At 43.3% G+C, this 26,762-nt stretch overlaps 1 protein-coding gene across 1 annotated transcript in view; it reads left to right on the forward strand.

Moving 5' to 3' along the window:
• Positions 1-26,762, forward strand: part of ANAPC1 (anaphase promoting complex subunit 1) — a 3,613,296-nt gene that overhangs the window by 1,942,159 nt on the left and 1,644,375 nt on the right. The window contains exon 23 of the mRNA XM_044060160.1: positions 18,666-18,844. Within this exon, the coding sequence (XP_043916095.1) occupies positions 18,666-18,844 (179 nt within the window). The remainder of the gene's footprint in view (positions 1-18,665; positions 18,845-26,762) is intronic.

Raw genomic sequence — 26,762 nt, forward strand, 5'->3', positions numbered from 1 at the left:
CATGGAAATGTTACTCCAATCCAAACTTCAAGGGATTCGAAGGGAGTGAAACAATAAACTTGGAGCACGTTTTTGGAGAGTCTGTGAAATTAAGTTGTTGGGGGAATGTATTACATTAACTAAGATGATGATTCTGTTGAGTATGTCTAAGTTTAGAATTGTTGAGTCATAGGAAGGCTTTAGTAAGTTTAATGTTACTATCAGCCAAAACAAATTATTTGGAACTGGAAATCAAAGATTAAACCAGTTGCAAATAATGTACCAAATGTTGTCAAGGAAGTAAGAACTAGAGATGGGTTCATCAAAAAGATGGAAGAAGTAATTTTCTTAAAGGAGAACCACACCCACAGACTCGAATAACGTTTATTTCATTGTGGTTTGGTGTTTCCTACATTTTAACACCACTGTGGGACTATTTACAGTTTTTTAAATATTTTTATAAGTAATTTCTGAGTCTGACCACATGGGGAAAGGCATCTTGAAGTAATTCTGATTGTTTAGTCTGCCTCTAGGTATTCCACAATGCAGTACTTGTCTTAAAAAAATTATACCATGCAGGCCTCTTTCTTCCTAAAGTTCCTGTCACTACATTGATGTTACTTGCATACACTGCTGTCTTTCATTCAGTTATTTTTAAGTAACATTTCATGCCATTCAATGACTACTTAAAACACAAATGGTGCAAATGCCACAGAACAGACTTTCAAAGTGGTTTTTACTGCTGCTGCTTTTCAGAATGGCTAAATTGCAGTCTTTTGGGAAGCCTGAATTGTACTACTACAACTCGGCTCCCATCCCCCTTCACACCTAACTTCCCTACCTAAGTGCTAAGGGTAAATTGATCTGTTACCTGCTGTAATTGACTGCTCACAGCAGGAGACTTGACTCATGAACTCTTTCCTTGTTCTAGCCTTTACTTTCTGTAAGAGTAGGGGAAGGGCCAATGAATTGTGACATCACAGCCTGGGTGGGTTTTTAGGACGGTCATGTTGATGTCAGTTTGGGGAGGAAATTGGCCAGAAAACTACCTGTATTCGGTGGCCTTGATGACATCAATGAATTGGAGACTGCAGCAAGTTTTTCCAGGGTGGGATAAAAATTATTTGAAAGTAACAGTAAGGTATTGCTCTAGTGGAGAGAAAGTTGATTTAAAATATTTTAAATGCTGTATTCTTTACTCATAGCAAGGACAGTAAATAGTGAGAAAAAGGACAGAGAAGTTGAGCATTTAATAATAGAATCCCGTTGTTGTCCTAAAATGGTACCTTTGGGAATAGTGTATACATAATGATCAAATACATGACTGAAATAGAGAGGCTGGTAAGAACTGAAAAATTAAAGTATGTTGTAATGCACAAGAATAAAAGAACAATGCTGTGTTGGAAACTGCGCACAATGCATGTATACAGAAATGGAAAGTGTTGTGGTCTTTTTTCATGGTTATTAATGTCAGTGAGTTCATGTTACAAATTAAAAGTGATGAATAAACAAAGTTGCTTAAAAAGAATAAGGTGGAGTTGATTGTGAGTGCAGTCTCTCTTCCATGACAGGGAAGATATTGGTTTGTCTTTCTGAAGTAGTCTCTGATTTCACTTCTCACCACAGATTTTGAGAACTCATCCCCCTTTCGCCATGTTGGTCAGGAAAGGGGTGATTACAGGTACTTTGCAGTACAGAAAGCTTCCCCATGGGTCATAGTCCTTATTTTAAGCTGCAACTAGCTACACCTCTGGGATTGCTTGCTTGTTTAGACCCTCTGCTCCTGTAGGACACTCATTTAGAGTCTCAGAGGTGATAGAAGTTTCCAGAAAGTCTTTGCTGTGTGAGATATATTCTGATAAATGGAAGTGATTCTGCATCTTGATGGCATTAGCTTGCTGATGATCTTTGTCTGTCTTTGACACTACTGTGACTTGAATTTCAGATGTTCTAAAGTAAAGGTGTGTGCTTCTGAGATTTCTGTATGTTGTAACTTTGTGAAGGCAGAACTGTTGGCCTGTACCAGCTAGTTAAGAAGCCCTTTAAAATGTTTTGGACCTTCAAATGTGTTTGAAGGAAATTCTGCATCTCTACCTCCCTTTAAAAAAAACCTTCTCATCCTTTAATTTTGAACTTCATTACTGATAGGTTTATTCATTGTTCCTTTGACATAGCTGCTTTAGTAACCCTAAAATTTGTCTTTATGAAGATGCTATTCATAGTTATCACCTTTGCCACCGGAATCTCTGAAAGTATAGTTGTGTAGAATCTTACCAAATTGGTAGGTGCCCTTGCCTTCACCGCTGCAGTATTCATAACTTATGGGATTCCATGCCATGGAAGTTCGTCGTCCAGCCAGTCTACCAAAGCCTATCCTTGCTTTAAGGTGCACTGAATGTCACCTAAATGCTCCTCGTGTAGAGTAGGGCATAAAGGTGATGTTGAGGCCTACCATCCTCAAAACTGATTGTCCTGGTAGGAACAGCAGTCCAAAGAAAATCAAAGAGAACTTGCACATCCAGGAAGGAAAAAGACTAGCGAGATGGAGGGAGGGAGTGAATACTGCAGTGGTGAAGGCAGGGACATCTTCCATTATGGTAAGATTTTACACAACAGTACCTATGTGCTTACATTCACCGCTGCAGTATTCATAACTTATGGGAGAGTGCCAAAGCTCAAGAAGAAACTTGAGAGGAGGAAGCAGCAGTAGAGCTCTAGCTCTCTAAGAAGCCATGAAGAATGGCATTAGCAAAACCAGTTCTAGATCTGGAGATGCCATCCAGCTTGTAGTGTTTGGTAAAAGTATGTGCAGATGTCCAGGTAGCTGCTTCAAGAATAGCATTATTGTCTGAGCCCTTGAAAAAAAGCACTAGAAGTCACAGCTGTAGTAGAATGAGCCTTTACAGAAGAAAAAAAGCTCTTGCTATGAAAAGTATAACAAAAAGAAATAGCCTTTGAAATCGAAGTAGAAATAGTTTGCTTGGAAACAGCCAATCCTAAAGACCTAGGATGAAAGGAAACAAACAACTGATCAGATTTTTGGGCAGCTTTAGTCTTGTCCAAGTAAACGCTGAGCTGTCTATGCACGTCTAAGGTATGCAGCACCCTCTCACTGTCAGCTTGCGGAGAGGGGAAGAAAGTTTGGCAAATTAATAGACTGATTGTGACAACTCATTAACCACCTTGGACATAAAAGAAAGATTAGTACGCAAGGACACCCTGTCCTCATGGAATATCAAAAAAGGTGGACAAAGCCATAAGGGCTTGCAACTCGGGCACCCATCTGGCAGAAGTAAGAGCTAACAAAATAACTATCTTCCAAGAACAATGTTGTAAGGAAGCTGAAACAGTAGGCTCAAAAGGAGCCTGAGTCAATTTCTCCAGAACAAAATTAAGATCCCAAGGAGGAGGAACAGGCTTCCTAGGAGGTGTAATGTTAAGGACGCCTTTAAGAAATTGCTTAGTCTCAAATCTAGAAGCTAACGGAGGAGTTAAAGGCAGGCAAGCATAAAGAGCCGGTAAGTGGGCCTTAATTGAAGACTAGGCCAAACCAGCATTGAGCAGCTCACAAAATGAGAGAACCAAAGGAACATCCATAGTAAGTGGGTCCAGGTAATGAGAAAGACACCAAGTAGAAAACCTCTTCCATTTATACATGTAGAATTTCCTGGTAGTAGGTTTCCTGGCCTCCTGCAGCACTTCCTCAGGAAAAAGGTGTCTATGAGGAATCAAACCCTATCACCTACAGTGTAAGTTGAAGCATGGACACATGGGTATGGATGAGAGATCCCTTGTTTTGGGTGAGTAGAGCCACCCTGTGAGGTAACTTGTGATGACTAACCTTGTTTAGATGCAGAAGTAGAGGGAACCATGCTGTCGCGGCCAAAAGGGTGTCACCAACAAGATTTGGGAAGCATCCTGTTGAATCTTGAGCAGGACTCTCGGAATAAGAGGAGAGAGAAGGAATGCATAAAGAAACATCCCCATCCAAGAAAATGAAAAGGCCATCTACCTTCCACACCAGAGGACCCGGAACTCTGGCACAAAACAGAGGAAGTTGTCTGTTCACAGAGGAGTTAAAGAGATTTACTTGAGGAGTACCCCACTGGTGAACAATGTCCAGAAACACATCCCTGTGAAGCATCTATTCATGGGATTGAGTGAAGGACCTGCTCAGAGTGTCTACCACAATGTTCTGATCTGAAGGAATATAAACTGCTTGAACAGTCACTTGATACTTGACAGCCAGATCCCATACCAGAAGTGCCAGCCAGCAAAGAAGGTAAGATCTTGCCCCCCCCCCCCCAAATTTGGTGATATACCACATAACTGTCGAGGCCCCAGAGAGAAAATAGGATGAAAGGCCTAAAGAGCCAGCATAAGAGCTCTTATCTCTTTGACGTTGATGTCCTCCTCCTGCTGATGAGGCAACCACACTCCCTGATCCTTCAGGGAGCCAAATATTGTTCCCCATCCCACATCTGAAGCATCTGTGAACAGATCCTGAAATGGAAGAGTAGGATGAAAAGGGAGCCCTGGATTCAGAGACAATTGGTGAATCTCCCATAGATGTTCCTTCTTGAGACAAGAGAGAAGAGGAACTGTAAAGTCTAGAGGATGTGCATGTTGAAACCACACCAACTTCAGTAACCACTGGAACTTCCTCATATGGAGTTTGGCCAGAGGAAGAGTTGGAATGGTGGAAGCCATGAAACCCAGAGCCTCTCAGAAACTCTCTGGCTGTAATGGAGGCCAGGGGAAGAAAAGTTTGAAAGTAATAAATGAGAGTTAAGGCCTTTGAAGGAGGCAGGGATGCCAACATTGGCACTGTCTGAATCCTGCAACCCAGAAAGACATGATCCTGAGAAGGAGTGAGGGAAGACTTTTTGACATTTATCGTGAACCCCTGGCTCTTAAGATGAGAAATGGTAAAACAAAGATTTTGCAAAAGGTCCTCTTGAGAGGATGCCTGAATCAGCAGGTCATCCAAGTAAGGAAATATTTGGATCCTTTGAAGCCTGCAAAAAGCAATCACAGGAGCGAAGGATTTGGTGAACACCCTTGGGGCAGTATAAGGGCCAGATTGCAAAACACAGAACTAAAAATGCCAGGAAGCAGCAGAGAAACGCAAATACTTCCTGAAAAGAGGATGGATCAGAATATGGAGATAAGCATCCTTGAGATCCAGAGACACCAGAAAGGCCTAAAGGATTCAAAAGGAAGGCACCTTCAGAAAAGTGTTTAGATGAGAGAAGTCTAGAATCAGTCTCCAAGTATTCTTTTTTGTGGGCACTAGAAATATTGTTGAATAAAACCCTTTCCCCCTTTGGGACACAGGCACCTCTTAAGTAGTATCCTGAGACGAGATCTCAGGGAACCTCTGGGGAAAAAAGTTGTTCCCAAGGAGGCTGAGGAATGCCCATAAAAGGAGGATGGGAAATCCACACCATGAAGTACCCCTGACGACCGATTGACAGAACCTAAGAATCCTGGGTGATTCAAAGCCAAATGGTAAGAGAAAGGCAAAGTGAAAGAGGAATGCATCTGGCAACAGGTGGACAGTCATACAGCACCTGGTTTGTTAGGAAAGGAAGACATTTGAATCCCTGCAGTCTGAGTGGCCTTAACAGGAGGAGCCCGTTTACCACCCTTTTTAACCTTTAGCAGGACGGCAAGATTGACTACAGACAAAGGCTGGCTTAGAAGGGTATTTTGCCTGAAGTTTAGGCACAGGAGAAACAAACCTGTTTAAGCTCCTGTAAGGCCTTTCCCTTGTCTTGAAGAGTCTTAAACCAGCAGCCACTTCCACAAACAAAATTTTATTACCCACAGGAGCATCCATTAACTTAGCCGTAATATCACTGGGTAAAGGTTGAAGCCTAAGCCAAGAAAACCTCCTCAGTACTGAACGAAAAGCAGCAGCCCGAAAAGAGGCATCCGCAGCCACTGCATCAAAACTACATAGATACAATGACGAACTACTTGAGAGGAAGTCCCTAGCAAGAAAAGAGCTGAAAATTTACTCTGAGTCTGGAAGATCAGAAAAAACTGACTAGCCAGAGAAGGAAGAACCAACACATTCCTAGAAATATGGGTCTGATAATTAATAGCCCTAAAAGCTAAGGTAGCTGAAGTATAAACCTTTTTAGTCAGCCTGTCCATGGTTCTGCTGTCCTTGTCTGAAGGCAGTAACTTGGACTAAGGAAGCAATTGAGATGGCTTATCAGAGGTTAGAGACACCACAGAGAGGCAGCAAGAGGACAGTTGAACAAAAAGGAACAATCCTTAGGCATCAGACGTCTTGGGAGCAGGGGGCAGAGAATCAGGCGCTTTAGTGGCATTGGAAAAGAAACATCCAGCAAAGCAGCCAAGATAGGAGGAGTAGCTGCAGGTTTAGGAGAGCCCATCATATCTTTTATGGATATCGGAAACCTGGGCACAATTTCATTTAAAAAATTCCATCATCCTAGAGATTGTGTCCCAAAGGAAATTTCCTCAGAAGGAGTGTCTGGACTATTAGATTCCTCCTCGGATCCCTAGTCTAAAGGAGAAGGAATCTGGGTAGAATAAGTAAGGGGTTCTGTGTCAGAATCAAACTCTTCCTCCGAAGAATTCAATTCCCTCAGTCTTTTAAGTGTAGAAGAGGACCAAGGATAAGCAGGAACTGAAACCCCTTGAGGAGGCCTTAATGATGGTGAAGTATTAAATAACCCCTGATTAAAGGCCTGCCACTCACTTTGTGGATCTCTAGGAGTAGAAGACGCATGTATAGTTTTCTGTCTCTTTTTTAAGGCAACTTTCATCCTAGAGAACTAAGAAGGCTCTGACTCAGGACGGCATTCCACGACCGTAACAAGAACTTCTTCCCTAAGAAGAACCTCCGGAGCGTTTCCCCTAAACCCCTCGGAAACAATCGACTGTGGTTCCCCTGAATGTCTGAAACAGATGCCTGCAAAGCCTCACCAGATGTGATGCCCACAGTTCCTTGCCGGCCTCCAAACCCGGACACGGCAAAGAAATCCAACAACATAGCCAAGTGAGCCTTCGGGTTTGTAACATCGTCAAGGGAAACACCTGTCAGAGCCTGGACAACAGAAGATTCCATGCTTACCACCTTTTTCACCATCTTCCCTGACGGCTGACCCTATGGGCGGGAAGTTCCATCCATAGTATCTTTAGCAAGAAGCTTAAGATGCTGATTCTCAAGATACAGTGAAAGGGAAGAAAGCCTACTACGATGGGGTTTAGGGATAAATGAATGACAAATCAAAAAAGATGTATGGTTGTGAAAAGCTCTTAGACAAAAAAGGCACTTATCGTGGTGGTCTTTATGGGGAATCTGTTCCCCACACTGGCTTTCACCCTTCCTGGATGGCATTAACCCACCCAAACAGAACAAAAAATTAAAGAAAAATAACAAAACCCCCAACTGGGTACTTATTTGCAATGGTGAGGACTTCAGCAAACAGGAGTAACTACCAGAATACAAACATGCAGAAGAAAACAGGAAGCAGACAAGACCGATGGTTAAAAACAGCTTTCGCACTGGTGGCAAAGAAGTTCTGAGGATGGTATACCTGAACATCACCTTTATGCCCTACGCTATGCGAGGAGCATTTAGGTGACATTCAGTGTACCTTAAAGCAGTGCTAGGCTTTGATAGACTGGCCGTATGACGAGCTTCCACAGCAGATAATTCCATAAGTTATGAATACTGCAGTGGTAAATGTACGGACATCAATAGATCCTATTTGCAGGGAATTGAGTTTTGATTTTTTGACAAGGATTTGGTGTTGGTTACTCCTATTGCATGTTTCTTCCCTTAATTTATGTCAGAACAATCTTTAAACTAGTTGGTTCACTTCCTTATTTTCTTTCCAAGGACAGACTCCAAAGGTAAGAGAGTCCTGCACACCTTAGATGAAAATCACCTCTTGGGCTTGGTGGAGGCAGCCATATTTTATTACATCATTTTACATGTATGAAGGTACTGGTGTTGCAGTCTGCTGGGAAGTGTCAGTGATGTCATTATCCCTCAGGCATACTCAGACCTATTATTGATTTCAGACCCTTGACACTGAAACCAGGAGTGGAAGATCCTTCCCAGCAGTCTTCTGTATCTTGTTTTTCCACAGCATGTCTGTTGCATGTTAGTAATGGATGATTCCTATTCTGGATAGGGAGCTCACCTAGGCTTCAGCATGGAGAAAGGAATATGGCTAGCCCTGGTGAATGATTCTTCATCATCCATTTTGAGTTTAGAACAGTGCTTCTGGCCAGACATTCCTTGGGGAAACAGCTGCTTCCATGGTTTCTCCTTATCCAGTCAAATAACCAGCCTTCCTTGTGCAAAAGGAGGCACAAAACATAGAAAGCAGTATCCTTGTCTCATCAGTTCATGTTGTCATTGAGGTAAACAAGCTGGTACATGCCTTGAGTCATTTCTCATGTTCTGTCCTGGAATACTGGATTCAGAGGCTTTGTCTTGTCATTGTCTTCCTGCAGTTGAGTACTCTGGAGATTAACTTCTGTGCCACTTAGGAGAATATATCCCTCCCCATCTTCCACTCAGTTTAACAGGGTAGTGAAGGGGAGTAGTAATGGATTGGGTTCTCTCTCTTCATGGCACAGGCAACTGCAGTATGCATATTCTCTGATTCCACATCCAATTGCAGAGTTCAGAGAAGGAAAAAAAAAAAAAAGATCTGGTCTCAGTTTCTAGCAGTGCAGGAAATCCTTATATTCTTAGTCAGGGATGTCTCCTGTAATGGGAGGTTGGATGCAAGCAGGTCTGCCTCAGGGCTTCGCTCCTCATGTACCCCCCCCCATTCTATCAGACTTGACAGTGGGGGGGTCTTGTAGTTTTTGAGATTGCCAGAAATCTTTTTGTATTTGACAGGGCTATGCCTGTAGGTCTAAACAGTTTTCCTTTTGGCCAGAACATTATGTTGTACTGATGCATGTGACTGACATATCTAAGAAAAATGTCCATTTTTTTTTACTTCAACTGCTCTCCCTATCCATGAAATAATTGGTCAAACAGTTCCTTAAGAGATTGCTGTAACTCAGATGTTCGTGTTTCACTGTTGCAGTCATTACACTTGGGTTATCCTGCTGGCAGGCGACCCGCAGTCGGCCCGAGTTCCAATGTCTTGATCCAGCGTCGGTTATTGTCGCTTCTTCCCTGACGTCAGTGCGCCAGGGGTATATAAGATGCAACCGACGTCATTTTCTTCAGTCTTTCTTGCAGCATGTTGCCCGAAGCAAAAGCAGTTCGCAAGTGCCAGTCAGCCGACTCCTGAGATTTTTGAAATCGAATTTCAGAACGGAAGTCTTCAATAAAGCTAAGTACCCCGTTGGGGAAACTTTTTCTTGCTCCAAACCGATGTCAGTAAAAGTTAACAATTGTATTTCTTGTGGGAAGCAAATACCTCATAAGGATTTTCACTCTTACTGTATTCCTGGCATAGGCCCTGACCACGACGTCACTAGTTGTCGGTTTTGTGCTAGATTCAACAAACGCACTATTAAGCGTCGGTTTGATTTTGCATTGCATTACTTTGGCCGTAGGTTTAATTACATAATGCCATCGGAACAACCGACAACCGGAGTTCATGAAAAGCGCAAAGACAAGGAAAAGGACGGGCATCCGAGACCCAAAACCAATGACAAAGCCTCTTCCAGGCCAGTCGCCGGTGCTCAGTGAGGTGCTTTCGCAGCCCCTGACTCCTGCTACCTCAGAGCCACAGGCCGCCTCTGACTCCCACGTGGAGACATCTAGGCCTCTGGAAACTCAAGGTATTGGGCCTACGGAAACTATTCCCTCAGATGGGTCTGGAGCCGCTGAGTAGGCATCGGCTTCTGAGAGTGTTTTCAGACCTACACAGTTTACTATCAAGCCAACTACAGCAGCTAAAGCAATTTCTAAAACATCATTACAGACAAAGAAACAAGTACAGCATTCTCCTGGACAGTCATCTATGCCTAAGAAACAGATGCTCAAAATGGCCGAAGACTTAATTACTTTGATCAGGGGTTCCCATCCCCCTCCTGATAAAAGGCCTAGGCAGGCTACAGACTATGAATCCTCTGACCATGTTTCTATTTCCTCTGATTCCTCTTCAGACCAGGGATACTCTCTTCCTCCCTATGAGGATTCTGACGCTGAAGAGTCTATACCTTCAGCCTCTCCTCCTGAGGATTACTCTTTTGGGGAAACCTTGCACACCATGAGGGAGCCATTTCCATTGGGAAAGGCAGGATTATTCAGAATCAAAGAAAAGGCTCAGAGATTTTCTTTTATTATCTCAGCACAGGCCTCTTGCTATTCCCCCTGTGTTAGATATTGTTGATGATGTCTTTTCTGAATCTAGTTTGTCTCCTGATTCTCTACCCCCAGCACCAGTCAAGCCAGACATGTACTACAGGGTCCCAGACTCTCATAAATTTCTTTATAAAAACCCTGCTGCTGACGCAGAAACTATTTCTCAGGGTCCCATAGGGGTGAAGGCTTCCACTGCAAAAAACCCAGTCCCCTTTGACAGGGATTCCAGAGCTCTGGATAGATGGGGGAAAAAAGTTTACACTTCTGCAACTTTAGCAGTAAGGGCTTTGAACTGCCAGTTTCATATGCTGAAATACCAACGATATTTAATGTCTTTTTTAAAACAGAATATGTTTGCAAGTTCAGAATGTCCTGACAATAAGGAAATGCAGGATTTATTGCATGCAGCTGAACAAGTGGGAAAACATGCTCTGCAATGTGGTTTTGATTCATTAGAGGCTTCTTGTAGAGCCGCAGTTACAGGATCTGTCATTCGAAGGCATGCCTGGCTTAAAGAACAAAGTTTACCTGATCATGTTAAAGATAAATTACCGGAAGCTCCTTTACAGCATGATATCTTGTTTGGTGTTAAGGCAGAAGAGGTGTTAAAGAAAATGGAGGATAAGGCAAAATCTATGCAGACAGTAAAGGATTTCTTACAGGTACAGCCTTCTAGATTTAGCAGAAATTGGCCTTCTAAAAATTGGTCCTTTCCCGTGTCAGACAGGCCTCATAGAGGCAGATACAGACGCCCAAGAGGCAGATCTCAGCAACAAGGCTCTTACAGACCTAGACAATGGGGTGCTTCTACCCCCAAGGGAGGAGAAGACAAGTCACAACTTTACAGGAAACAGTCCCAGTGACTTCCCCTTTCAAAAGCCAAGCACTTATCTCTTGGCAGCACCTTTAGGGGGAAAGCTAGCACTTTTCTCACAAAATTGGCACATTATCACCCAGGACAAATGGGTACTGAATATTGTCTCTCATGGCTACAGGTTCCACTTTCACACCCTTCAAAGGTCAAAAGGAATGCCAGACCTGCCACAAAACCAATGGGCAGAGGCACAAAAACAGATTACAGCTCTCATGGACATGAGAGCTATTCAAAAGGTACCTCAGCAAGAACAGGCACAAGGATTTTACTCAAGACTTTTCTTGGTTCCCAGAAAGGACAAACCCTGGAGACCCATTCTTGATCTGTCTATTCTAAACACTTTCCTGGATGTTCCAGAATTCAAGATGTTGACATGCAGCAACTTCTACCCATGCTGGGCAAAAAGGCTTGGCTTGTTACTTTGGACCTCAAAGAGGCATACCTGCATGTCCCAATCAGACAAAATTGCAGAAGATACTTCAGATTCATAGCTGGCACAATGCATTACCAATTCTCTGCACTGCCCTTTGGCTTATCTACTGCGCCCAGGGTCTTCACAAAATGCCTGGCACCAGTAATTGCATTTTGCAGACAAAAAGGAATTCAGATATATCCCTATTTGGACGACTGCCTTATTCAAGGAGAGAGCAAGGACATTCTTCTAAAGCATCTGGCTTTTGTAAAAAGATTACTAGTTGGCCTAGGGTACACTGTAAATGAAAAGAAATCAAAACTAGTGCCCTCTGAAGAGATAATATTCCTGGGTGCAAGCTTGAATTCAACTACCCAGGTGGCTTATCTCACGCCAGACAAGCAAAGGCAACTGACAAATTACTTTCAAATGATGGCAACAAAAACCCAGCTACCTGCAAGAAAAATTATGCAGGCTGTGGGGTTCATGGCATCCTGCATCCTACTAATTCCATATGCAAAACTGCATATGAGGAAGTTACAATGGTATCTAAAAAATGTTTGGACTCAACATTGCCACAGCCTGGAAGCAACAATAACTATTATTCCCTGCCTGCAACAGGAGTTTCAGTGGTGGGCACTGGCATGTCACCACAACAAGGGACAGCCTTTCACTTTACCCACAGCCAGGCAAACACTGGCAACAGATGCATCGAATTATGCCTGGGGGGCGCACATGGCACGAAAATGCAGGGCAAGTGGTCTGCAGAACAAATGCATCTTCACATCAATCAAAAAGAGATGCTAGCTGTACAGAATGCCCTGACAGCCTTCAAGGACTTACTGCATCCAGGACAACTACTACTAAAGATGGACAACACCACAGTAATTTGGTACATAAACAAGCAAGGGGGCACGCACTCATGCCCCCTTTGCAAACAAGCTATGACTTTGTGGAACACAGCACTGACCTATCAAGTTTATCTGCAAGCAAAATTCCTGCCAAGGAAGAAAAATACTCTGGCAGACAATCTAAGCAGAAACCTCATGGATCCTCACGAGTGGAAACTAAATCCACAGGTGTTCAACATGATAACAAAGAAATGGGGATGCCCGGACATAGATCTATTTGCCTCCGCTCTCAACTGCCAACTTCAAAAATTCTGCACAAGGACTTATCACACACAAGCATGGAAAGTGGATGCTCTGTCATTCAGCTGGAGAAACCTAAATGTTATACCTTCCCACCACTGCCTCTCCTTTCCAAGGTGCTCCTAAAAGTCAGACAAGAGAGGCCAAAATTGATATTGATTGCCCCAGACTGGCCATGCCAGCACTGGTACCCAAATCTTAAAGAACGTGGTTCAAGGCCCAGCCTGGACTTTATCTCAAATCCCTCAACTTCTGACTCAACAAAACAATCAGATCCTGCACAGCCAACTCAAAACCTTAACTCGGGCTGTATGGCAGATACCATAGACAGTCAGACCACCTCTCTCTCTAAAGCTTTTATGGATGTCATTCTGGAGGCCAGAAGGCCCAGCACCAGGAAATCTTATGCAGACAAATGGAAGAGATTCTGCCACTGGAACCAGGCACAAGGCTTTGACCCACTTGTACCAAATATCCCTGAGATTTTACAATACCTAACTGAGATGTTGGACAAAGGCCTATCCTTTTCATCTATTAAGATCCATGCCTCCGCCATTTCAGCTCATTATACTACAGAACCTCCTATTTTCTCTCATCCACTACTAAGACAGTACCTCAGAGGGGCTAAAAACATAAAGACCCCCCCCCCCCGAGAGCACCGACACCTACTTGGGTCCTCAACTTTGTCTTGCAGAAACTCACTTTGCCTCCTTTTGAGCCAGCCAATACAGCCGATATGAAATTCTTATCATGGAAAACTGCTCTGCTCCTAGCAATAACTTCTGCACAAAGAGTCTCAGAGCTACAGGCTTTAATGGCAGTGGAACCTTTTATCATTTTTCATCAAGACAGGGTTTCTCCAAGGACGAACCCAACATTTATGCCAAAAGTGGTATCCAGTGTGGCTCTTAACCAAACCATTCATCTGCCAACATTCTATCCAAATCCCCAGAGTAAAGGGGAGAGACTTCTACACACTTTGGACATACACAGGCAGTTATGCTTCTACTTGGATAAAACAAAAGCATTCAGAAAAACTGAGCAACTGTTTGTAGCTTATGCTGCAGGATCACAAGGAAAGGCTATCTCAAAGCAGACTATTTCTAAGTGGATAGGACACTGTATTCGCTTCTGCTACGCACAACATGGAAAGCCAGTGCCTAACAACATTAGACCACACTGTGCCAGGGCAGTTGCCACGTCAGCAGCCTTCCTCAGAGGAGTACCAACCAAGGACATTTTGGAAGCTGCAACTTGGAGTTCAGTGCACACTTTTACCAAGCAATTACCACTTGCCTCTTTACTCTAAATCAAGAGCAGGCTTTGCCGCTGCAGTTCTGCAGGGCCTCATAGCCACTCCTAATCCTATTTAGACCCAGCCACCCTACCTCAGCTTTAGGATTCTACCCAAGTGTAATGACTACCTACCATAAATGTAGATATTCGAGTGTATTCACTGTTGCAGTCCAGGTTACCCACCCTCCATCCCCACTTTCTTTGCTGGGACTTTTCTATACCTTTCTATCCTATACAACCTTTGTGGTGTATTTGCTTGTAGCTGAAGGTATTGTTTATATTTTGCTTTATTTCTTTATTAGCGATATGTATTGCCTACCTGTTTGGGGGCACCTGACATCTGGGGCAAGAAACACTGAAGAAAATGGCGTTGGTTGCATCTTATATACCCCTGGTCCACTGACGTCAGGGAAGAAGCAACAACAACCGACGCCGGACCAAGACTTTGGAACTCGGGACGACTGCGGGTCGCCTGCCAGCAGGATAACCCAAGTGTAATAACTGCAACAGTGAATACACTCGAACATCTACATTTATGGTAGGTACATAACTGTACTTTCTCTAATATTGGACCCTTCCTGCCTGTGGTACTTTAACAATATACAGGTAGATTTGCGTAGCTAGTATTTAAGCCTAGCTCAGCAATGTTGAATTTGTTTTTGGAAAATGCTCCTCCTTCTGGCCTTTGCCTTAGTGAGATTCATATTGGAGTTCAAGCCGTTGTACGCAGATAACCATATGTAGTTTTTTGCAAGGATAAGGTGTCCCTCATGATGAACCTATATTTCATTGAAAAGTTGGTTTTAGAAGTTTCCATGAACTAGTTCATCCTTCTTTTGGATTTCTTAACTGTGGCAGAAATCAGTGGAGCAACACCTCTTCACACCCTGGATACACTGGCAACTGATATATTACTTGAGGAGGGTGCAAACATTTAGGATAGACCATTCTTTCATTATCTTTGCAGCATAAACGAGAGGCTGACAAATGCCTGACTGAAACTTTTCTAGTGGTCTGCCAACTGGATTTTTTGTTTGCTATTTGTCAGTTAAGCATTAATTATTAAGTGCTGCAATCAAAGCTTACTCTGCTAGGGATCTACTATTTATTTGTTTATTTATTTACAGTTTGATAACCAGGTAAGTAGACTAGTTGACAAAGACCCTTTTTGGCCATAACTCGAGCCATGTGGCAGAGGGAATAAAACAGTTGAACAAGATAAAATGTAGGCAGAATAAAACAGTTGCACAAGATAAAAGGCACGCAGACAGTATACATATGTCCGAGCATATTTACAGCAAGAGTAGTTTATTTTGAATCTGCTACTTTCTATGCTTATTTCAAGAATGTCTTTAGTGTGGACATTAGTGATTTAGCTACTGGTTCCGAGTATACAATTTCAAGTACCACCTTCACTATGACTCTGGATCAGGCCAGTTTACAAAGTCATTCTATGGGATTCAAGAAGCTGAGCTGTGGTCTAAGGCAGTTCTTTCGCTCCTTCCACCATAGTAGTGATAGTGCTTAGAGGTACGTCACAGTTTATGGCTGGAGAAGCAACTCCTAGCCACTGAAGGACTTTCCTCAGATAAGCTGATGTGGTAAGAAAGTATCATGCTATTAAATGAGTATAATGATTTGTGCCTGTTAAGGCAGTTGTAGTGCAATCAGCACATGTGTTGTACAGCATGATGTTCTTCGTGTTTCACTGCTGCAGTCCTAACCATTGGTTTATCCATGCTGTGGTTAGCCCTCAGTTGGTCCAAATACCAGAGTCAAGGTTTTGTATGTCAGCTGCTGTCACTTGCTGGCTGACGTCAGGTTGTCCAAGCTGTAAAGGAGAGCAGGCGACACTATTACCTCAGTCTTTCTTGCCATGGAGCCCGTAGCAGAAGCAATTTGCAACAGTGCTGGTTGGCGGTTTCCAGATTTCGAACTTCAGCTGAAAACGTCTAAAGCTAAGTAACCCATTGGGGATCCTTCCTTTTTCTTGCACTAACCAATGTCCAAAAAAGTCAATAACTGTCTCACCTGTTGAAAGCAAATACCACACCGAGACTTCCATTCTTACTGTGTCACTTGCTTAGGCCCAGATCACGACGTAACCTGCTGTCAGTTCTCTGCCCTCTTTAACACTAGAACTATTTGTCGTAGAGCTCTATTTGTTGATAGATATTTTCATCTTTCGTCTCCAGTTACCAATATGGTGTCCATCAGTCAGCAAACCGCAGATCTTCCGAAAAAACGTAAAGATAAGGCTAGAGACAGACCGCATAAGGCCAAGCCTTCCGATGACACCACCGCTAAAAGAGTAGTCAGTTCTTTGGAATTTAGTGAGGTGCTTTTGCAGCCCCTGATGCCCGACTCGATTACGGTGCAGGCCTCTACTGAGATCCTTTTGGAGTCCTGTATGCTGCAGAAAACTGCATTGTCTAATGAGCCTTCGGCTGTCTCTGCCTCAGTTGGGTCCAGAGACTGCTTGCACTTCAGAATTCACTTCAAGGCCATCACCCTCTCCTTCCGGCTGACACACTGATAGCACTGAGGGTTACTCTTCAGGCCAGATTTAGAGTTGTTCCAAAGAAAACAGTGAAAAGTCTCCATTCCACTACTCCTCCCCCTTCTCAAACTAGAATGCTTAAAATGACGGAGGATTTCATCACTTTCATCCGAGGTAATCGGGCCACACCAACCATAAGGAGAAGGGAACCTTCTCCAGACATACAGTCGGATTTAGACTCAGAGAGATCTGACTCCTCTGTTTTTGAAGAGGAAAATCCTCTTGCTGCCGATGAAGCCTCAGATGCAGAAGAATCTATTGCTTCTGCATCACCTCCAGAGGACTTTTCCTTTGGGGAACCCTCTACACCCTCAGAGAACACTTCCAATGGGAATCAACAGATTTCCCTCAATCCACGAAAAGACTAAGAGAGTTTCTGGACCTACCCCAGCACAGGCCTCTGGCCATCCCACCCATCTTGGAGGTGGTAGATAGTGTTTACCTAGAATCCAGCCTTACCCCTGACAGCCATCCACCTGCCTCCAGTAGACCTGACACATACTACAGGGTAGCTGACTCACATAAATTCTTCTACAGAAATCCTGTAGCAGATCAAAGGTGATTACTCAGGGACCTAAGGGAGTTAAGGTTACCTCTGAAAAGAATCCTACTCCCTCAGACAAAAAAATCCAGAGCCATGGATAGATGGGGTAAAAAAGTATATACCTCTGCAACTTTAACTATAAGGGCTCTCAACTGGCAGTTCCATATGTTAAAATATCAACAGCACACTTTGGAAATTTTGAAACAGAAAATTTCTGCTTTTCCAGATTTTGCCAACAATAAAGAGATAGCAGAATTACTGCACTCTTCATCTCAGGTGGCAAAACACTCCCTGCACTGTGTATTTCACATCTTAGAAGCTTCTAGCAGGGCAGCAGTGACAGGATCTGTTATCAGAAGACATGCATGGCTGAAGGAACAACCTCTCCCTGATCATGTCAAAGCTAAAATCATGGATGCACCTCTTGACAAAGACAGCTTGTTCAGACAGAAAACTGAAGAGGTATTTAAAAATATGGAAGACAAAGCAAAATCGATGCAGACTGTAAAGATGTTCTTCAAGTACAACCTCCTAGGTTCAGCAGAAATTTTCCCTCCAAACACTGGTCCTTTCCTGCATCAAACAGGCAGGCACAAGGCAAAACCCGCAAGAACAGACCCACCAGGACTAAACCTTGTGGCCAGCAAAGAACAAACAGCACTCCCCCCCCCCCCCCCCAGACACTAGAGCAGGGAGTTCAAAAGCAACCCTGTATGGAAAAAAACTCTCAATGACTACCTTTCCCATCTCTGCCTGCCTCCACCACACCAAAAGCTAGGAGGAAGGCTGTCTGTGTGCAGAGAAAATTGGAGCTCTTTAACAAAAGATCAGTGGGTCTTAAAAATCATTCTTCAGGGGTACAAATTCAATTTCTAAGAACTACCACCTCCAAGAGGGTACCCAGACCTAACTCCAAACCAGTGGGCAGAAGCACTAAAACAAGTGCAAAACCTTATATTCCCTAGGGGCAGTAGAACCTGTACCTCCAGAAGTTGCAAAAGGATTTTATTCCAGACTATTCCTTGTTCCCATGAAAGAGAGGGTTTAGCGTCTCATCCTGGTCATGCTTTCCCCCCCTCCTTCCCCCTGATATCTGCTTTCCTTAGAGAGACACATATTTCTGTGGGGTCTCTGACCCCAGGACTACTAATAATTATTAAAATTGGACGTCTTTGGTTGGTTAAGTCAAGAAAAGCTGAGGTAATGGTGTTGCCTGCTCTCCTTTATAGCTCGGATAACCTGACGTCACCCATCAAGCGACAGCAGCCGATGCACAAAACCTTGACTCTGGTATTCGGACCAACTGAGGGCTACCACAGCATGGATAACCCAGTGGTTAGGACTGCAGCAGTGAACACACTCGAACATCTACATTTATGGTAAGTGTACACAACTGTACTTTCCTTGGTGCTCATGTAATTCTTTGTGGGTAGCTGTGCTCCTATTTTTGAATTTAAGGTGAACATGCAAAAGCTGTCTGAAGTTGCTATATGTAAGATTTTGACTTGTACTGTTCCTTACCAAGGATTCAGTTTGAGAGATCTGGATTCACTTCCATTTGGAGTTGCTCTTCCAATAAGAGATGCCATATATCAGTGTCGAGAACAGCCTTCATCTGATTGGCCAGAAACTGTATTTTTGTTGATTGGCCGACAAGACCTTACCAAACAAGCAGGTGAAGGAAGCTTGCCAAAGGGAAAATCGGTATGTTTCCAAGAATGAATTATGTTTACAGTTTTGCATCTTGAGTCAATATTTCTGAAATGATACATTTTAAATAATTTAATGTTATTGTTGTTGAGATAGTCTTGTTAAACATTTTAATGATGACAGATGGTAGATGAAAGGCTTTGCCTCATAAGACAGAAATAAGTTTGTATTCCATGTTTTTAATGGTCTTTTTCATATTAGCAGTGACTTGTATAGATGCAAACGCCTGGGAACATAATTTTTCCTTACAGACCTTCCAGTATATCCATCCCCAGGCTTCGCTACTGAGCAAAGGGCAACTCGGTTGCACTCGAAGCAGCGTTCACACACTTATCATCCACAACCTACTATACATGCACTGCCTTTGCTACTCCCAAGTCAGACTAGCCCACTTCCTTCAAAAGTACCACATTCAGAAAAATCCTGCCACAATGGATGTGCAGTTTCCCTCATTTCTCCTGCCAGCTTGATTGATATGGACATCTTGAGGCAATATAGCAATTGGTTCATGTATACTGACAACCATTTACTCCTAAGGCAAACTAACACCCTATTGTGAGGGATGCAAATACAGTGTGGAATGGAGTCAATTCTTTCATGTGAAAACTAACAAGATATCAAGCAGGTTGTCAGCACACTTGCTTCACCTCTTACGCAAACCTCACCTGTCACACAGAATAAGGTCATGACACAAGGTACTCAGTAAAAGCGTACCAAAAAAACAGAGACTTCCCAAATACACTTCACCCACACTGACCACTAAGCAAAATGAAACCACTACACATATCAACACACACACCAGTGTTTCAACAAATAAGCCCCCAAGGCAAAACACATCAAATGTCTTGGTTATAGGCGACTCCATAATGAGACACACAGCACCAGACTGGACAACGAGGTCGTCACAGTCAGCTGCCTATCATGTGCCAGGAGCCAGCAAGTCACGCATGCATTCAAATGTTGGAGATTTGATGGGCAAGAAAGAGGTGGCTGGGAACATATTTTTTGGGAATGTAATGAGCTGGCAGACTTTAGGGATTCCCTGCAGACCACTCTGTCGGAGATGCTGGGTGAGTGGATTGGATTGACTGGTGAGAGGATTTTTTTTGAGCTATGATACAGAATCAGAATTGCCTGGACATAGTAAAGCCTTGCTGAGTCTAATTATAGTGGTACCAAAAAACAATTGCTAGAAAATGGAAATCAGTGTCTAGAGCAACTTTACAAGAAGTAGTAAGTATAGTAACAGAGATAAAACAACTGGAGTTGGGAACTTTAGAAAAGGGAGGGAGCAAACTACATAGGAAAAAAATGGGAATTGTGTGAATAATCTATGTAGAGAAAGAACGAGGTGTAAGAGGTTGGATTTGAATGAGCCACGTAATGCTTAACTGAGCTAAAGTGGTGTCATTGTGTTTGTTTTTTCATTTATATAGATGTAAGATTGCCTATGCCATATGTGATAATTTAATAAAGATGTTTTAAAAAAAAACAAAATCACGCATGCACTCAAGTCACTCAACAAGTACCTTATGACTCTGTCATAGTCCATGTTGGAGTGAATGACTTGAGACATTCCTTTCTGGAATATATGAAGAGAGACATGATGGAACTCTCTGATTATGTGTCTCAGAAAGGTATGTCCCTAGCCCTAAGTAATATCCTACCCTCATCCAGGATGATGCCATAATAGAAACAAAAAATGATTGACTTCAGTTGGCTTAGCTTCTGATGTCAGTCCAGGGAGATCCAGTATCTGTCAGCCTGGGTGGATTTGGTAAACAGACCTTGCTGCTTTTCTAAGAATGGTCTGCACCTCTCCCCCATAGGCTTTCGGATCCAGGCAAAGGCCCTTGCCTCCCCCATAGTACCTTTTTAGGCAATGTCAAAACAACAAATTTTCCAATTTAAAAAAAATCTAATTGCGACAAACTGAGGGTCTTGCTGCTTAATGCTAGGAGTTTAAACATGAAACTGCATTCCCTGGAAGCACTCCTCACCTTGGAGGATGCTAACATCTGTGCAATTGCCAAGAAATGGTTCAGGGCTGCTGAGAGCCCCCCGGCCATGCAAAGCTACAATGCCTTCCCCATGTTCAGACCTCAAAATGAGCATGAAGAAACTAAAGGTGGAGGTGTATCCATCTTCATTAAAACCAAATACACTTCAAAACTGGTCAAACAGCATGGCTCTCTTGAACTACTCCATGTCCAATTAACTATTGGGAAAGTACCACACCACATCATTTCTAGCTATAGATCCTTCACCACGAACCAGGAAAAGCACACCGCTTACCTTGATTTACTGGAATCACTCACCATACAGCCCGGCACCTTAGTTATGGGAGATTAGCTATCCTTCCGTAAACTGGGGGACATACATGAGCAAAAACACGGTCGCCCAGAGGTTCCTGGATTTTAACACAAATGCTGTGGTAGATATGGTCTGCACCCACACTAGTAGCTCTAATATTTTGGACATAGTTTTCACCAACATGGGAGGGGGGGGGGCACTGTACTTCCCCATGTGTTATGCCCTCCTTCTTTAGACTACAAATCAGTCTTCTTTGAAGTAACTACTGGAACTGACACTCTCACAGGAACAAAAATTATAAAAACTTTCACCAAACGTAACTACAGCTTACTAAGCAATCGTATAAAAAGCTTCGTACCACCCTCAATCGCAGACATCAACGATCACTTTGCAGAAGTGTAAGCAAATGCCCTGTGCAAACACTTAAGTGACTGCCTAAACTCTGCTCTACCTGACCGGATCAAAACCAGGTCTTCCTGTAAAAACAAGCCACCATGGTGGGAAGTGTAAACAGTTTATGTAACAAGAGGAAGAAACTGTTGCCCAGAAGCAAGAGGGATGGCACTCTGTAGAGGAAGAGTTCCCTCCTAAGCCTAAACAAGAAAATCAGAAATCTTGTAAGGTCTTCTCACCCCCCTATCCCCACCTACCATATCTCAAAGCATACCTGACACCAAGCCTCTGCCTAGTATCTCTAGAGAACAGATCATCTCTGTGCTCGCTGAGGCCAGAAGCATGGGACCAGATAATATCCCTGGTTGTTTACCAAACAATCTACACAAGACCTAGTGGACCCACTTGGCATTCTGTTTAATCCTAGCTTGAGAACTGGCTGTGTTCCTGCAGAATGGAGAACAGCAACGGTAATCCCCCTGCACAAAGGGGGAGGCCAGCAACTGACCCTGAGAGATACAGACCCACAAGTCTAACCACCTCCTCTGCAAGACCATGGAAAGAATTGTCATGGAACATATCAAGAAGGACATAGGCAACCTCTAAACACTGGACCCAACCCAGGGCTTTTAAGGGTAGATCATGCTTATTAAACCTAGTAGACCTTTTTGAGAATGTCACCAAACCATGGACAATGGTAAGATAGTGCACAAAGCCTATCTCGACCTTGCCAAGGCTTTCGACACAATTACTCACTCTAGCATTGTTGAGAAACCAGCTAAAGATTAACCCTGACTTTACTAGATGGTAACCAATTGGCTCATCAACAGAAAACACACACTGTCAAAATTGGTGAGTCCACCTCCACCAGTAGACCCATCACCAATGGAGTACCACAGGGGTCTGTGCTGGGCCCTTTACTGTTTGGCGTCTATTTCTCAGAAGTGCAGGCCTCTGGCTCACCACATTCACTGATGATTGTAAACTGGGAGCAATGCTTGAGTCCCCCAATGATGTCAACATATTACAAGAAGGGCTAACACAAACAAATGACTGGTGCCAAAGCCATGGTCTAAAACTAAATGCAAAAAAATGCATTATTATTCCCTTTGGCAAAACGGAATTCCCTACAAATTGCAATATTGACAGCAACCCCCCCCCCAGTGGTGCGAGACCGGGGAGCACAGGTTGATAGCAATCTGAACTTCGACCACCACATTTCCTCAGTAGTAAGGAAAGCCTTCTACGTAGCACACCTCATAAGCAAAGGCATAGCATCAAGGTCAGGGGATGTTGTAACCTCACTATACTCAACCCTTATTAGACCATTAATAGACTATAGTGCATCCTTTTGCATGTACCTCAGCAGACACCTGCAACAGCTAGAGAGACCTCAGAGGTTTCTCACTAGGCAAATACAGAGACTCCAAAACATGACCTACATGGACAGGCTTAAAGCCCTTTCACTTTATTCCATCTTATAGGCAGCTGAGATGTGACTTGTGCCTGGTCTATAGGACAATCTCCGACCCTGCCCTAGTGGAAATGCTGCACATGGTATAAGAGTCACTTGCTTTAGGGATCTCAACCTAGCTTGTGACATTGACAGAACATGTTGGAGAGACAGATACATCTCCCAGAGACTGCTGTTTGTCTGGAATAGACTTTCTATTCATGTAAAACAGAGCTCCTCGCTGACCCTATTCAAACACAACCTAGATAATTAGACTGGAGACTGCAGATTCGCCCCTGGGGTGGCACCCATGTCCCTCATGGACAAGGTAGCTGGTGTTGATCACAGACCCGCTCTGTTCATAAATTAATTTTGCGAACTACCCAAAAAGAACAAATAGGGATACTTGGGATTAATATGGCTAACCTTATAAAGGCTTTAGGGCTGCTAGCCTAGTAACCTCCTATGAAACCCTGTATCTGTAAGGTGAATACCTTAACCACTATATCAATCCTGGCTCCAAAATGCATCTATTCATTTGTGTGGTACTAGAACCAACAGACTTCTGATGTTCCTGCACCAAAGGCAAGTGTGCTGTCTGGTGAGCCACTGGCACTGGTGTTTTCTTTTGAATATTCTAGCATCTTATTAACCTTCTGAATTTTTTTTTTATTTAATCTTTTTCTTTCCCACCTTTCCAATTTCCAGCCCACCTTTGCGGTGACTAAAACCTCTGTCATTCCCCCTGTGCTGTCTGCTTTTGGCAATTGATTTGAGGTGAGAGTCAGCCATCAATGTGCCATCATCCTATACCCTTCCTCTCAGCATCTAATAGAGAAGTATGCACTGAATTGTTGAGAACTAATCCTAGCTGGCAGGCCAAAGTATTCCTCATCAAGTGTTTCAGTGGCTGCTACTTCACTTGGTCTCATTAGGTGACAGTCATATAGAGGGTTGAACCATTTGCGCCCCCCCCCCAGGATGAGTAAGCTGATATTGGCATCCAGCTGTCTTCCCAGTACACATCTATATTTACCTAACCCAGTTGATTGTGGCTGCATTAACACCACCATACCTCTGTGCATTGGAGCTGGCAACATTTTTGAGTGATCATTGTTGAGAAGTTTATCTGGTCTTGACCTCCCTTTTCTGGCTTCCCAAACATCACCATCCTCAAACAAGTTTCAAGAGTTCTAGGTTACATTTTTTGCTCCTGCCAATTCATATATCAGGGTTAGACTTTACTGTGTTGCAACATTTGCTGTTTTATTACAGACTGCTTCATTTTATGGTGGTTTAAATGTTAATCCATTTCCAGACTGAATGCCGTTATTGACTGTTCAGAACTAATGTTTCACCGTGCTCCTGCTAAATGTGGATCCTATCTAATTTGTGTTACCATTGACTTTATTTTTGTTTATTTTGTAAGGAATTCACAAGAATACTCTGTCTGGATATGGGAATGCTGAAAGAGAGACTGTATTAATCTAAGATAAATTCTATACATGGCTACTTTTCCTTAACTTTTTTTTTTGGCATTGGGGAGATCCAAGTAAAAGGTAGTGCACATTAGACTTATCAATAGAAGGAACTAGCAAGCAGATGTAGAATCAATTTCTTCTTTCTGTTGCTTTTTAGACTTCTGTTTTGACCCTTTTAATCCCCCCAATAGTTCTTGACTAAGGGAATGAGCACTTTTTACATTGTACCAAATTCTCAGTTCCATTCTGTAAAAAGTATATGAATCTTTATGCTACATTCATCTAGATATGTGGGCGTGTCTTACATTTTCTTCCATATTTTCACTCTTGAGTAGCTGGAACACTGTCATCGCCTCTCATCTTTAAGTTGAGGACTTATCTTGTCACTTTTTCATCTTTATTCCTTCTTTGGTAGTCAGACATCAGATGGCCCTCTCACATTTTTTGATGCACTGAGAAATCTGTCTCATTCCATGGCTCATTTTTCTGAGGCCTCAACTGACCAAGCATCTGCTTAGTGAATGGGAAATCCTCTGAAGAGTTTTAAGTGGAGGAGCCACAGAGGCCAGGTGAGGTAGGATGTTCTTCGTGTTTCCCTGTTGCAGTCATCACATTTGGGTTATCTGCTTGCAGTAGCCCTCAGTCGGCCTGATTATCAAAGTCTTGGGTCCTGCGTTGGTTGCTGTCTCATCTTCCGTGACGTCAGATAGTCAGGAGTATAAAGCATGCAGCTGACGCCATTACATCAATCTTTCTTGTCGTGCGGTGCCCGAAGCAGAAGCAGTGTGCAAGTGCCGGTCGGCCAACTCCTGAAATTTTCGTTTTCGAGTTTCAGAACCGAAGTCTTCAACTAAAGCTAAGTACCCTGTTGGGGAAACTTTTTCTTGCTTTAAACCGATGTCAGTAAAAGTCAATAATTGTATTTCTTGAGGAAAGCAAATACCTCATAAAGATTTTCATTCGTACTGTATTCCTTGCCTAGGACCTGACCACAACGTACCTCGCTGCTGGTTTTGTGCCTTATTTAAACAATAAACTATTCGTCGTCGGTACATTTTTGCTTCTAAATATTTTGATACTCTGTTCAATTATCCCGTTATGTCTTTGGTAAGCCACCCGACTACCGACATTCCGAAAAAATGCAAAGATAAAGACAGAGACAAGCCGCCAAGGTCCAAAGCTGCCGACAACGCTTCTCCTAAGTTAGTTGCCAGTTCGCCGGTACTCAGTGAGGTGCTTTCGCAGCCCCTGATACCTGCTACTTCAGATTCGCAGGCCTCTACTGAGACCCATTTGGAGTGCAGTATGCCGCAAGATGCTTCAACTGCGGAACCTGCAGATGTCCCGACCTTGGATGGGTCAGGAGCTGCTGTGCAGGCACCGGCTTCTGAGGGTGTATTCAGGCCTACTGACTTGCATATTAAACTGATGCCATCTTCTTCTTCTAGCCCTAAAACTTGAACCATGCCTAGGAAATCGATGCCCAGACAACATGGTCAGGCCTCTATGCCTAAAAAACAAATGATAAGAATGGCTGAAGACCTTATTACTTTAATCAGGGGAAGCCAACCTTCCCCCTCTAAGAGACCTAGGACTGAATTTGCTTATGATACTTCTGACCAGGATTCTGAAATTTCTGTTTCCTGTGATGACCAGGATTTACCCTTATCTACCTATGAGGATTCTGATGCAGAGGACTTTATTTCCTCTGCTCCTCCCCCAGAGGATTTTTCTTTTGGTGAAACCTTGCATACTCTTGGGGAGCATTTTCACTGGGAAAGCCAGGATTACTCTGATTCTAAAAAGAGGCTTAGAGATTAGCTTATCCCTCCTGTGCTGGACATTGTTGACGATGCCTTTTTGGAATCTAGCTTGGCCCCTGACTATTTACCTCCTGCTCCCAGAAAACCTGATCGATATTACAGGGATGTTCATCGTGCATACAGCTGCAGTCATAACAGATGGGTTCTCCTGCCGTCAGGCGGGTCCTCGGTCGGCTGAATTCCAAAGTCTAGGTCTGGCGTCGGTTGTCGTCGCTTCTTCCCTGACATCAGTGCGACAGGGGTATAAAAGAACCAGCCGACACCATTTTCTTCAGTCTTTCTTGCTGCGCGGTGCCCGAAGCAGAAGCAGTTCGCAAGTGCCGGTCGGCCAGCTCCTGAAATTATGAAAATTTTGCAACCGAAGTCTTCTTGAAAGCTAAGTACCCCGTTGGAGAAACTTTTCTTGCCTCAGACAGGTGTCAGACAAAGTTAATAATTGTATTTCATGT

Source organism: Protopterus annectens, chromosome 1.part2 (genome assembly GCF_019279795.1).
Source record: "Protopterus annectens isolate FY-2018-M chromosome 1.part2, PAN1.0, whole genome shotgun sequence".
Taxonomy (NCBI): Eukaryota; Metazoa; Chordata; order Ceratodontiformes; family Protopteridae; genus Protopterus; species Protopterus annectens.